Raw genomic sequence first — 15,304 nt, forward strand, 5'->3', positions numbered from 1 at the left:
CCAGCCCCTGAAATGCTGACGCGTGGATGCCTATTGGTCCCGGTTGGTGACACCAATCGGGACAAAAGGCCCTGCTTATTGGTCCCGGTTGGTGGCACCAACCGGGACCAAAGGCCCCCCTGCCTGGGCTGGCAGCAGCGGCCACGTGGAGGACCTTCTGTCCCGGTTCGTGTAAGAACCGGGACTAAAGGGTTAGGGCTTTAGTAACGACCCTTTAGTCCCGGTTCGAAAACCGGGACAAAAGGCCCTTACCAACCGGGGTAAAAGCCCCTTTTCCTACTAGTGGATAGTATCATTTTGGCCGAAAATTATCACTTTGATGGTTATATGGCCATCGGTCCAATATGGTGACTCTGCTAAAGTTGCTCTAGAGATAGGAATCCTATTCTCTCACGTTCTATCTGCCTATGATACAACCTTTTGTACACCAAATATTTGCTTACCTAGACTCTCTTAAAATGCAAGTGCAAAGAAGGTAGCATGCAAGATTACAACGTGCAAGTAAATAAAAGCCACATATTCAAATTTAATGATGCAGTAAAGTAAACAAGAGCAAGTGTGAAAGTAGTGATGGTAGAGTGGAATTGTCCCTAGGCCATTGACTATGATACTATAACCGATAATCATGTTTTTAAGGTTTATATGTGGAAGAGGCCTATGATCACTAGCTAACATGTTCTTATGGTTGAAACTCTTATCAAGCATCCGCAAATACTAAGTATTCATTAAAGTAGATCAAACCGTATCATTAAGATATATGAGTAATCATTATCCCATATGCTTTGACTCCTATACTTAGGTGCGGTAATATGTGTCACGTCGGCCACCTTATGCATATTCATCTCACGTCGGCCACCTTATGCATATTCATCTCAACATATTAGTAACCTCAAATCTGATCCAATATACGCGCGTGCTCATACATTAGCACAGGAGCACAACGCCATATCAATCATACAATTTGGGGGAGCAATAGATAGCTACAACTAATCCACAACACCATATCACCAATACCAGATGACAAAAGAAAATTACTCAGACATAACAACAAGCACAGTAGATAATTGGACAATCGTTCATTATATCAAACATCATGTTTAAGTAGGGGATTATTGAGGTTTGTGGGTTAGTTTACTAGTGTATAGATGAAAGGAAATGATGAAGGAGATGGTGTCACAGTCGATGAAGATGATGATGGCGCTAGGGCACCACCGAAAGAGAGCAGGAGACAGCCCCCTCCTCCTCCTCCTCCTCCTCCTCCTCCTCCTTCTTCTTCTTCCTTGGCCTCCCCTTAGTGCAGAAGGGTTTCTCCTCTTATTTTTGGGTGGCCATGGGTGTGGAGAGGAGAGTCGCCTCCGATATGAGTAGTTTTTTGGATCTCATTTTCTGGGTACCGTCACCATTTTGTTACTCCTAATATCTGTAACCGAAAAGTCTAATTTTTTTAAGGCGGTGGACAAAACTTCGGGGACAAGTTCATGGTTAAAGGACACCCAAGAAGCTCCAAACTATCCAAGTGGCTAGGCGACACGGGCAGCCCAGGGGCTGCGTGGAAGGGCTCCTGTCAGGTGGGTTTCTAGCCAATGGGGGCCTTTGGTCCATATATCACCATTGTATTTTTATTATATGTTTTGTCTATGGATAGACCATTTTTCCATGGAAGGCAAAAACACTAAAAAAATAACAATATGTACTTGCCACTGAATTAATAAGTTAGTCCAATAAAAAATAATATGGATGTAACATAAACATAACAAAAATTATAGATACATTAAAGACGTATCAAACCCAACACTCTGGGATAGAAACAAGAGTAGATAGAAACGAGTGGGAAAGAAACAACCCTTAGAAGTTGGCATGATGATTGAGCGAGAATTTGTTCTTTGACACCAAGGCAAAACCCACATTTTTTATATTGGTGTGAATAGTTCTTTTCTTTAAAGTGGCAAAGAGGAGGAAAAAAATTGTAGGTCAACTGTACATGCGTGATCCGACTAATAGCGAAGGAAGTTTTCATTTGCACCCAAAACCGAGTTTTCACTTGATATGTTGCGGCATATTTTGATTATGAATACGAATGTATTACGAACTATATGTAACAATGGGCTCAAACAAGATGCAATGCAATGGCAAGATGAATGTGAACGTGTGTTTGTATCGGACATGTGTTGATACGTGTTCATCATGTATTGAAAAAAATATTCATCATGTATCTTTATTTTCTCCATCACAAATTAAAATTTATTCATATAATTTCCGGAATTTTTTATTCATATAACAAAATATTATATTCATGTAATAAGAATAGGTTACAAATTTCTAGATATAAGAAACACAAGTAATTTTGAAAAGAAGCAAAACATTGGATTAAGAGGTGAAGAAGAAAAAAATAAAGAAAAAAGGAATATTAGAAAAAACACAAAAGAGAGAAAGAATTAAAAACACTAGAAGAAACTAGTGAAAATGATAAAAAAAAATCAGAAAAAGATACGCACACCAAACCGTGTGAGTGCCCCACTATCCATCCACGAGGCACGGATTAGAGGGACCTCCTATACCGCGCATGGCACGCTGGGAAGACGCCCCAGCACGCCATTTTGAGCCGCCCCATGTACGGGCGCTCTGTTTTTAGATTTTGTTTTTTTTCTTTTTCCTTTTTGAATTTTTATACTTTAAATAATTTGGGAATCTGAAGAAGTTCCAAAATTTTCTAAAAATGAGAACTGTGAAATAAAAAGTTCAAGAAATCATAAAAGGATAGTGGATTTAAAAAATTACTGTGATTTCAAAAATATGTTCGCATATTCAAAAAAGTTTCACATTTCAAAAAAAGTACACATATCCAAAAAATGTTCATAAAAATTTATTAAATGTTCAAAACAAACGAAAATATGTTCTCGAATTTCAAAAATTCTTCCAAAATTTTGAAAAAACTTCATCGGTTCCAAACCAGTTCGCTGATTGAAAAAATGTTCTTGTATTTCAAAAAAATACTCATCAAACAATAAAATATTCACCAATTCAAAAAAGTTCATGAGTTTAAAAAAATGCTCGCAATTTCGAAAATCTTCGTGATTTATAAAAAGTTCGTTAATTCATTAAAAAAGTCACAATTTTCAGGAAATGCTCATGATTTTAAGAAAATGTTCACGAATTTACAGAAAAAATCATGATTACAAAACATTGTTCACAAACTTGGAATATGTTGGAAAAAAGAAAAAAAGAAAAAATACAGAAAATAAATAAAGAAAAAGGAAAGGAAGCAGAAAATCAAAAACCAGAACATAAAGAAAAAACATAGAAACGTCAAAAAATTTGGTTCATGGAAGGTTCTAGAAGCTTCCCAAAACCGGTGAGAAATACACCTAAATTAGACCGGCAACCACTAATCGAGCGTACTAGAGGGGTGCGCCCTGGGTTGCTTGCGGGCAACCTGCAGCCAAATATGAGACGGCATTTAGCACGCATGACGCACTGTCCAATGAGCAAGCGCGCACCGCCCTATTAGGCCTGCCCAGGAGCAGGGCGGGACGGCCCGATGTTTTTAAATTTATTTTCCTATTTTTTCTGGTTTTACTTTTCTTCATTTAGTTATTTCTGGATTTCAAAAAAATTCCAATTTCAATAAAGTGGATTTGAAACAATGATCCCAGAAATCATAAAATATTCATGGATTAAAAAGATCATGATTTTGAAATAATATTTGCGTATTGAAAAATGTTCATGAATTAGAAACAAGTTTCATGAATTCAAATATTTTTCATGAATTTTGAATAAATGTTCATAAAAATAAAAAACAATTAAGAATTACAGAAATGTTCATCGATTCAAAAAATGTTTGCTGATTTAAAATTTTCATGCATGCCGCAAGGAAACCATGCGATCGAAAGTAAACGCAGCAAAAAAGAAAAAAGTCCTTGAGGTATTTGTAGTAGCTGAACCATTTGCTAGTTGCGCGCTGGTGCAAGCTTGGCCTTGATCTAAAAAGTCCTATATTTCTCTACAGAGGGAGTATATCACTACATATCTCTTCACATGGACATCTGTTGGTTGAACACTAACTGTACATATGAATATAGTGAAATATATGCAATTGATCTTTTCTTCTTTCATTAGGGCACTTTCTTAGTTCATTAGGAAAATCATACCCATGTGTCGTGGAGTATGTACCATCGAACTTCCAATATAAGTTTAATTTGCCAGCTTTGGTACAGAGCTATAGATCAGATTGCGGTAATCAAATTAGTACCAGCTTGGAACCTGCAATCCAGCTATCAATCACAGCTATTTAATCGATGACCCACGGATGTTTTCTGCGGCAAACGTGGAAGCCACGTTCCAACGGGAACAATGATTATAGTGCTCATACACTCTTTGTTTAAAAGATTTAACAAGCATCATATACTCCTTCACTGCGCCTTCGTGCATTATGTTCTTCTCTCGGCGTTCTCCGTGTTGACTGTGATTCTATTTGAAGACATGTGGAGCCATACGAGCGCAAAATGCAGAACACTAAGATTATGCCGGTTACGTGGAATATTTGGAAGCGTCGAAACTCTAAAATCTTGTGCGATAAGGCATAGTCCAAACTCTAAAGTCATCTGCGATGAGGCGGATTTTTTTTTTTTTTTTAGAAAAGGAGGATTACTCCGGCCTCTGCATCTGGATGATGCATGTAGTCATTTTATTAATTATTCACAAAGACCTTACATAGTATAGTACATTAGTCATTCTGAAGCCATCATTTTAGCAACAACTGTCGCTACTCCTATCCACATGATGAAGGGGTGCCGATAGTCCGAGCCTAATACCAAACAGACATCGCACAAAATCCTAACATCCAAAGACAGAGGCCCCAACCTAGCCACAACTGGGTTTGGGGCACAGACTAGTCTGACGCACTCTCTGTGTCATCGTCGTCGTCTTCCACTAATCCATTTTCAGAGCAGAATAATGCACCGACCTTGCTAGGCCTCTCTGTCATCGACCCACCATGACGCCAGACAGCATCCTCCTCCTGCGCGAGTCCATCTCCGCGCATCAGACTCCGAGTCTCCACGGCGCCATGCTGCCGAAATCCGTCGCCATCAATGTGTAAAATGAAGCACCACTCCACCAAAGAAGCCATCCTCTGGTCCCTTGAGCCCGTGTGTACCTCCATGAATGACACTGTCATCCGATCTACAGATCTAGGGTTTCCCCAGGAGGTAGCAGAGAGTGGCCTTGAACTTCTCCACGCCTTCAAGAAGGGAACGACGCAGACAGCACCACCACCGCCGGCCTTGGCAGTAGCCAAAAGCAAGTTTTCACCCAGATCTGTTCGAAGAAACTCCATCTCTCGTGCACGGGCCGTCGCCACCAGACCGGCTGTAGGCTATTGTGCTTCCACGCAACAACAACCACCACCTCCCCGCCGCAAGTCGCTGCAGATCCCGCCCTGAAGGCCCGCCGACCCGAAGAAAACGAGGCCGCCACGACCTCGGAACCGCCACCGCTGGTCCCTCCAACTGGATCATACTCCAGAAACGATGCCCTCAAGAGGGGACTCCGACGCAGAAGCATCGCCATCGCTCGATCTCAATGAGATCAGGTGTTTCCCCGGAGTTGCCGCGACCATTAGATCAGGCCTTGCCTATCCAGATCGCCGCCGGACAAGATCAACACGAAGGACACACGACCACTGGAGGTAGCCGCTGCCACCATCATGGTTGATCCTGCTGCCGGATTGGCCGCCATCCGCGCGCGTGCGCCTGCGCCACGGCCACCATGCCTCCTCCATGGATCTGGGCAGGATCCCATCCCTGAAGAAGAGGACTGCAGTGACATGGGCGCACAGTTGCGACCACGCCGTCCTCCCACCACCAGGGGGCCTAGCGACATGGGCGGAGGAGCGCTGCGCCATCCACCCATCGCTCGAGCCTCCCGCTCGAGGACAAGCCACACCAGGGCGCCAGGTGCCCCGCCGCCGCCGGATCTGCACGGGCTTAGCCCGGCCGAGTCCATAGGCGAAATTCCTAAGATATGATATTCTCCTGTGGTCCAGCATATGTAAAAATGAAGATCGCAAATGAATCTTTTTTTTTGAGGGTTGGATTTTGTTTCATCAGGCGTGATACTTTCCCATCTGAATCTAGAGATGTAACGCTAGTTTGTTTCCTTTTTCGCATTCTCATGTAAATACCTTCTTTTGATATACTGCTTAAATATATACTCCCTCCATTCGCGAAAATTGCTTTTGGAGGCCGAGCTCCATGGAGGCCTCCTTTCACAAAATTCGAAATTCATCAAAATTCATATTTTTACATTTCAAAAAAATCTGAAAAAGTATAGATATACATGAAGACATAATGTACATGTGTTTAAATTCTCAGTACAAAATACGTTGAAATGAGGGCTGGCAAAAACATCTAGGGCTTTTCAACACATGATACTATTCATCCTTAAAGTTCAGAAATTTATCTTTTTTGTATAGGTCGTGTTTCAAGGTATTTCATACTGAATTTTTACACACATATACATTTCATCCTTATATACTTGCATTTTTTCAGATTTTCTTTAAAACTAGAAAGTTTGAATTTAGAATTTTACAAAAATAAAGGGCTCCTTGGAGCCCAGTCACCAAAACGCCCTACTCCTTGGAGTCTGTTCGGTGTCATGAGATGATTGATGCGGATATAGTCATTGTTGTAGTTTGTTGATTGTAGATCAGATCACTTTGGGTTTTTCTTTTTTCTTCCCCTACGCATAACTTTGGTCGTATATAACTTTGCTATTTATTGGTGTGTTTTTGTGTGCATGTGATGTTGGTTGTGTGTATCTTAACTATACAGTGTGTTTGCATCCTCTTGATGCCCCATTTCACATTAATTAAATCCACCCCTAGTTGAAAAAGCCAGATGAAACAATAGAATTGATTAAAGCTTCCTTAGTCATTTTTTTAGCAAATCTATTTTATTTTATGAAAAACATCGAATGGCTAATTAATTTTTTTATCATTATTTTGCTAGTCCCCATTGAATCATCCGACTCTTCATCTTCTCATAAAAAAAAGGATATCATAGCTCCAACTTCCTTCAGATGCCTGGCCTCGATATATTTGTCTTATTTTCGCCTGAACTAAACTTTTGCAATAGGACTCCATGATTATTGGGATGTCGACCATGTGCATCAGCTTGGATGATAAACATCCAGCGCGCGTAAATTGGAGAAACAAGAGAGGTTGACATAAGTATGCAACTATGCAAGTTGATGCGAAATGCCTGGCTGGAATTCCAGACAGCTTGGACACATTGAGACGACCACGTTAATTCAATTCGATTGATCGGGGCTGAAGAAGATTAGCACTAAGTGCATAATTGCCGTGCACGTTCGACCGATCTATATCTTGATCCGTAACCCAGTTATTTATCAGCAGCACGGATCGCAAGGCGCATAAATAACTGCCGTGCTTACGTCATTTAGCCGTATATAAATACACCCGTTCACCACAACTAAATCATCCACAGCTGAGAAGCATTTCATTCCCAGCTTGCAGGAGCTGACATAGGTAGCTAGCCCCTGAAGAGGTGGATCATGGCAAAGCGTAACGAGCTGTCTCTCTTGGTGCTCGTGGCCATGGCCGTTGTCGTCTTCCTCTCCGTGCAGGTGAAGTCGGAGGTGGCTGCCGGCAGCTACACCACAGAGATGCAGGAAGCTGTGAGGAATGAAGTGAAGGCCTTCCCCGACCTCCGTCCCGGCCTTATCCGGCTCTTGTTCCACGACTGCTTTGTCAATGTGAGTGAAGATACTTTTGGCATTATTGCAGGGGCCTTGCTTTCAAATTCAGTTTTTTTTTTCCTGTGTTAAAACGATTCAGTATACCACCTTTGTTATTTGAAAATCATTTTTGTTACCGTAAGCTGAGCCACAACATCACCATATATTAGGGTTGCGATGGATCCGTGCTGCTGGAGACCTCGCGCATCAACGGCACCGATGGGAAGACGGAGATGACGTCGGCCTTCAACGGCGGCCTCCGTGGCTTAGAGGTGATCCAGAACATCAAGAAGAACCTCGGGACCAAATACAACATCACCTGCACCGACGCCGTCATCTACGCGGCGCGCGAGGCGGTCTACCTGCTGAGCAAGGGCAAAATCGCCTACAACGTCACCGGACCGGGCCGCATGGACGGCGTCATCTCCAGATCAGAGGACCCGGCAAAATTCCTTCCAACCCCCAGCTTCACCTTCGACCAGCTCAAAGAAAGCTTCCGGAACAAGAGCTTGAGCACGGACGATGTCATCGCCCTCTCCGGCGCGCACGCGATAGGCGTCGCTCACAGAATGTTCGTCGACGTCAATACTCTTGATACCCCCGTATCGTACCAAAAGGCCGTCGCGGTCGAACTGAGTAATGGTACGGACGTGATCAAGAACAACGTCCGCGACTTCGGCGCGGCCTCCGGTTACATGGACAACAACAAGGAGAGAATGGAGGCGAAGGGCGTCCTGGACAACAGCTTCTACAACGCCATCAGCCAGAAGATGGCGCTTTTCCCATCCGACAGGGTGCTGTGGGAGGGCGCCAAGGCCAAGGTGACCGGCTATAAGGATAAAGCCGACACGTGGTACATAGAGTTCGGCAACTCCATGGAAAAGCTCAGCAAGCTCCCCGCCACGAGCGACCCTTCCAAGATCGAGATCAGGGAGGTGTGCAGTAAGACCAACTAGAGGCGCCACGACTAGACGCTCCTCGCCAAAATTTGGAACGAGACAAAACATGCTCGCGTTTATTCATTATATATTTATTGATTATTATTTATATATTATTATCCTTTTCTAAAAAACTTATATATTATTATGTCGGCAGTATATTATTGTGAAAAAAACATGTGGACCGGTGTTTATTTCCTTTGGTTTGACTTACTTATTTGTAAATTTTGTATACATGTCTCCGAATAGGTGTGGTTTTGTAATCGTCCACGCAGTTATCCTACCGCAATAACCATGACAATTGCTCTAAAAAAATAACCATGACAATTAACTAATTGACTGGACTATTTGGAGAACTTTCAAAAATTCAAAATGTTTTGATAGCTCAAATCATCGGTCCAATTAAAGATTTGTTTTCACCACTAAATGTGTCACGACAGACTTTCAAAAGTATACTCAATATTGATATATTCTGATGATTTTATTTCGGGTAAAGAATTACCCAGCTGCAATATACAAGTTGCCAACCTATTCGCACAGGCATGAAAAATAAAACCTTTTTTTGAAACATTTTAATCATTTTTATAGGTTGGGAGTTATGATCATGTACCATAAGAGTTATCATTACCAAGAACAAAATATTGTGTTCTTGGTTTGTCATTACCGATAACATTATGTGCGTTTGTCGGAATACTCATAGATAGTTAATTATTGACTACAAAACTAGACCTCACTACGACTGTTCATACTAGATAATACCCCGCGGGTTGCAGCGGGACTTTATGCTTCTCAATTGATGCAAAGTGAATTGAAATATCATGCGATAATTCAAGTGCTTACTGACAACATATGCCTTGCTTCTTAATTATTTGAGCAAATTTGTAGATCATATTTCTCTTCAATTTTCGTTAGTGACAAACCAAGAACAAAATCAGACCCTTGTGAGCAACTTAGTTGTGCCATTCCATTGCACAATAGTACGATATGTGCACAAAGTTCCATTACAATTGATTATTACCCGACACTCCAGAGTACACAATATTCTCTGTAAAAATGGTTTCCTCTTGCTTAATCTGCAACAGGAAACTGCAGCTATTGAAAACTTAATGAATATGGAAAGAATACTCGTAGATAGTTATTGATTACAAAACTAGACCTCACTACAACTGTTCATATAACTACATCAGAGTATTTGACAAAAAACTACCACATTTCACGTCACCGTCCCACAGAACTACCACATTTTAAAAAGTGACCGAAAACTCCAGATTAGTACTAATTTTGTGGAAAAAAACTACCAAGTTGAGTTGATGACCGTTTTATGATTTTAAACCTGTTTATGACATGCGGGACCCGCGTGTCAGAGCTGACGTGGCGGAAAAGTCAACTCTGTTTATTTCGACAGTTAGATTGACGGTTATTATAGGTGGGTCCCACATGTCAGCATCTACCTTCTTCTTCCTCATCCTCTTTCTCTCTTAGGCATTTCAACGAACACCTGGTGTTCGTACCCGCGTGGTGAAACAGAGCTCGGCTTCATCGGGTTCTTGGCCGCCTCCGGTGCCTGGTAGTGCGCGGCCGCCTCGCCGGAGGAGGAAGGCCCGGCGCCGACCAACGGGCTCGCCCCTCCTCCTGCTCCGGGCCGCCGCCGCGAGCTCCCAGCACCATTGTCAGAACGACGTATGGGTGCCCCGCCGCCGCCACGCAAGCGCCAGCGGCAGTGGCGGTAGGCCGCTTGATTTGGCCTATCCTTTGGCGGCTAGGTTTGGCGCCCTGGTGCCGCCAGGAGCGGCACTCGAGTGGGGTCTTTTCTCTATGGGACCAAAACTTACCTCTATCTCTTCATCCGCCCTTACTCTAGTATTATTGTCAAATCCCTAACTTTATCTTCTCGCTTTACCATCATTTGATGTTTTTATTTTCAACTTTAGGAAATCAATGAAATGGTCCTCATGTACTGCGAAAGATGGCATATTGTCTGCTTTAAAAATGAAACAGTTCTCACGAGCACTATTCAAGGAAGAAAAGGAATACAGTTAATTAGCAAATGCCATATGTGTAGACCGGAGAATGGTAAACCTCAAAGGTAGTTGCCGCACCCATTACTCTTTTTTTCTTTTTTACGCCTTGTCGCACCCATTACTAACCGCAAGGAAATTCCGCATTACCTATAATGGTCTGTATCGCCATGGGGTGGAACCCAGGAGCACAGGACGAAGGCATGATGGGATAAGGGAGGGTGTGAAACCTAGTAGCCCTGTTCTGCGGAAAAGGGAATGGTAGAGAGAAAGGACATACCATTCTGTACAAAAATTTGGACAAGCTTTGTGTAGGTAATGTTCAATATTAATGTGCGAACAAAAATGTTAACAATTTTCAACATGATAACTGCCATGGTGTACTGACCGGGAACTACTTACTTACTGAAGATCACAAAGTGCGACTTTTGGCATTTAATGAAGAAGAATGTATTCACAATCACAGAGGTATGTCCCGGTTCTTATATGATTATGGGTTATAATTTGACCGTTCTTATCATGGGTTATAAAACCGAAAACATTATTAATTATATGCATAAAATAAATAAATAAATGTGAAACTTCATTGTAAATTCATCCTTGCCACTCCATGTAATCGGCAAATAAAAAATTATAAACACGTTGATGCATAAGACAAGCAATGGTCTTGAGGCAGAAGGGTCAGAGGAGGGCGACGAGACCTAGTCTGTCTCCACTGTGGTCTTCTAGTATGGTCCTATGGCAATACGACATAAATCCAATGGTGAAAAGTAATCAAAGTGGGTTCTTCCTAAATCCAATTGTCCAAATCAGAATATCAAACAAATTTAATTACAAAGTTCTACAGATTAAAGATAACTGACAGACATTAGTACAAGAGCATACCTGTTTGCTGATGGCAACTATAATCTGAAATCCAGAAGCTTAAATAACCTCAAAGTTGAAATACTGCATCCTTGCCGCCATGTCTCCACTGACAAATTGACTTCTTGCTAACAGAGAAGCCCAACGATTGGTGGTAAGCAACAAAAATGTCCGCAATATGGTTACTACTCTGATACTTTCTTTTTTATCGTATGCCCACATTATCGTACAATAACACATTGGTAGTATCCACTTCATCTGCAAATAGCGGCAATAAAATTTGGCACGAAAGAGCATAATTTATATATGACAAATTGTATCGGTTGTACAATCTTTTATTTCGAGGCAAGCATTATACAGTTTGTACTCTGTACTACTTGCCAATTCACAAGATATACAGTGCAGTAGCAGCAATCGATCATCATTCTCTATTCATCCTCTTTCTCGGGACCAGAGCAAGCATACCGGCAGTCAATCAACCTTATATAAGGCCCTAATGAAAAGTGAAAAATGGGAAGAAAGAGCATCACCTACAATAGTTAGTATTCTGATCATCTGATGCAGACTTGGGTACGAACGGTGGCAGTAGAATTTTCAATGTCAACGTCGACAACAGCCCAACTGAAGCAGCATGACCAATCAATATATTTATTGGGTGTCATACAACTTGGAATAATTTAAAAGTACTTTTCATGTTTTCGTAACAACCCAATTGAAGCAGCATGAGTAATCAATAGATTTATTGGAGCTAGCAAAGCGGTGCATATATACTTACACTTGCTATTTTTCACAGTTGATGATCGTGTCTTGTTACTATTAATTAAACGATGTTCTCTCCTTCATTACCATGGAGAGTACGTACGTCAGTGCAATCTCAAGGAATCCGAGGATCATGCAGAAATTCTCATCCACTTCTAGCTTGCGTGCTTGGTGTAAAATATAGCGCAAGGTCTGCAGGTAAGCGATTATAGGAATCCAGCAGATATAAACCATCGTCGCCCATAAACCTGATGTACATCACTAATCCATGCTATGTTCATTGGACAATCTAATAAGCCTATCTAATTGAGAAAAGTTTATTAGAATTTAGAAAGCCTGACCTCGGCAGAGCTGATATTCGTTGTCGATCCAGGAGAAGCATGCCAACACAGCGGAAGCGGCATCCATGTCGGTTCGTGACGAATGGCGGCAACGTCGCCCACCTCCTTACAGGATGAGGCAGCTCTCACCTCGTGGCACCGGCCGTCCGTCCTCAACAATGAGTTGACTCATGTGTCCTTGCCAGAGGAGGTCCTCAGATGCGGCGGATACATGGGAATCAGTGCGCCATAGTGATAGAGAGGCCACCATCGACGGCGGTCTACACGATCTGCGCGGCCATGCATGGCCACAGAGATGCTCGATGTGGCAGAGGCAAAGCGGCCACGACTCTTAACTGGACAACGCCGGATCAGACCGAGCTCTTGGAACCCTCGATACCTAGCGAAGGTGCTGACGATACGATGCCAAGGAGGATGATGGCAGCCTGCGGGGAGCGGCCGAGCGGCCCATCCCCTGCGTGAGCATGCACGAGAGACAGAGAGTGAGGGAGAGGGAGGAATCCGGGATGGGGTAGTGCACGAGGCTACGTGGTGGCGGGGGCGCTCGGACTCTCCGAGTGGTAGGGCAGGACGACGGAAGTGAGATGAGGCGTCCGCATTTTTGTTGTTGCTGCCATTGGATAATATTCGATTACAAATTAATTAGGTACATAAGTACTTTAATAATGAGATAATATTCCATTACAAATTATAGGTACATAAATACTTTAATAATGAGATTTCTTAAAATTGGTTATTTGTTTCCTAATTAATGTGATTGAGCGATTTAAGGTAATTAATTTAGATTTGATCTTTAGAGATTGATCGTGATTGATTCTTTCACATAAAGATATTACTAAATAACTTGCGTTAGTATGGAAAGTTCTGATCCGTTCAGATTTTTTTCGTCGTGTGAGAGGGTGATGCGAAACTAAACCGGTGAGGTGGGGGATGGGACGAAAAAACCCAGTGAAATAAAACGGTTGAAAGTGATGGGACGAAAATAAACCGTGGATACTATTCAACCAACTCGGACATTAGGAGTAGAGATGGCAGTTACGTGGAATATTTGGAAGCGACGAACCTCTCAAATCTTCTGCGTTAAGGCATAGTCAAAACTCTAAAGTCTTTTTTTTTGCGGGTTTGCAGCATTGAAACTCTAAAGTCATATGTGATGAGGCGGAATTTCTGAGATATGATGTTCTCCTGTATGTTAGAGTTTGAGTAGTTTACTTCATGTAATCTTAACCTATCTCTATCTCTCTCTCTCTCTCTCTCGTATCTCTCTCTATCTCTTATACCGAACCAGATTGGAGTTCTCTCTGGTCTCTCTTGTACGCCACGGCTAGGCATTGTTTGCCCCATATAAATATACACGACGCGGCTCCCTCGAGGAGTAGGAACACTTATACCAAATTCTTACATGGTATACAGAGCTAGCCTCTTCCCTATCATCTAGCAACACAAAAAAAACCAGAACCCTAGCGCCCTTCCATCGCCATCATCATGAGCTCCAGCGCCGTCGGCCTCAACCTCGGCGCTCCACCAACAGAGAAGCTCGCGAGGGGGAACTACCTCCTATGGAAGGCGCAAGTTCTGCCGGCTCTGCGAGGCGCGCAGGTGACCGGTCTTCTCGACGGCAGCGATGCAGCGCCGCCGAAAACAGTGGAGGTCGCCAAGGCGGACAAGACCACGGCCATCGAGCCGAATCCACTGTATGGTCCATGGATTGCCAAAGATCAGCAGGTCCTAAGTTATCTGCTGAATTCGCTCACTCCAGAAATCCTCGTGCAAGTTATCGGTAAGGAAAGTACCCTTGATCTATGGACCGCCCTTACCACGATATTTGCTGCGCAGTCGCAATCGCGAATAACAAACCTGAGGATCGCCATCTCCAACACCAAGAAGGGCAACATGTCCAGCAATGCTTTCATCACCAAGATGAAGAGCCTCGGAGACGAGCTTGCGGCAGCAGGTCGTCCGGTGACAGATGGAGAGATGGTGGACTATATCCTCGCCGGACTCGATCGGGATTACGATCCCGTCGTTGCAGCAGTTGGCGCCATCAAGAATTCCATCTCTGTTGATGATCTTTTCTCGCAGATTTCCGCTTTCGATCAGAGGATGGAGATGCTTGGCGATGGACCAGGCTTTCGTTCTTCAGCCAATGCCATGTACAGGGGGCGTGGCCAGTCTCGGGGCAGAGGAAGCCGCGGACGAAGAGGGCGTGGTCGCTCTGACCGTGCTCCCTCTCCTCCTGTTCGCACCGGTGGGAACAGCGGCTACCAGCAGCGTCAACGCCAGCCACCACCACATCAGTATCAGCAGCAGCATGAGGAGGATTACCCCGAGTGCCAGATATGTTACAAATACCATGCTGGTGGCGCCAGGGACTGCTGGGATCGGTACAAGGAAGATCATCAGGAAAGGAAGAAGGTTAACCTCGTCACCAACTCGTATGGCATCGACACTAATTGGTATGCAGATTCGGGTGCCACCGAACATATCACAGGAGAGCTTGATAAGTTGACAATGCGGGAGAAATACCACGGAGGTGACCAAGTTCACACGGCAAGCGGAGCTGGTATGGATATTACTCACATTGGTAACTCAATTGTTAAAACCCCTCAGAAAAATTTTCGTCTCAACA

The 15,304-nt window shown here is 43.2% G+C and overlaps 1 protein-coding gene across 1 annotated transcript; it reads left to right on the forward strand.

Moving 5' to 3' along the window:
* The first annotated feature begins 7,516 nt into the window (after positions 1–7,516).
* LOC123165370 (peroxidase 47) lies at positions 7,517–8,804 on the forward strand. The gene is made up of 2 exons (XM_044583006.1): positions 7,517–7,773; positions 7,926–8,804. Exons 1-2 carry the CDS (start codon positions 7,573–7,575, stop codon positions 8,709–8,711), a joined length of 987 nt encoding a protein of 328 aa, XP_044438941.1. The 5' UTR covers positions 7,517–7,572; the 3' UTR covers positions 8,712–8,804.
* Positions 8,805–15,304: the final 6,500 nt, after the last annotated feature.

The sequence above is a fragment of the Triticum aestivum genome, chromosome 1D (assembly GCF_018294505.1).
Source record: "Triticum aestivum cultivar Chinese Spring chromosome 1D, IWGSC CS RefSeq v2.1, whole genome shotgun sequence".
NCBI classification, from domain to species: Eukaryota; Viridiplantae; Streptophyta; class Magnoliopsida; order Poales; family Poaceae; genus Triticum; species Triticum aestivum.

Coding starts and splice junctions, on each gene's coding strand:
- LOC123165370 (XM_044583006.1), top strand. CDS start 7,573: ATGGCAAAGCGTAACGAGCTGTCTCTCTTGGTGCTCGTGGCCATGGCC. Junction 7,774..7,925: donor TCCACGACTGCTTTGTCAAT/GTGAGTGAAGAT, acceptor ACCATATATTAG/GGTTGCGATGGATCCGTGCT.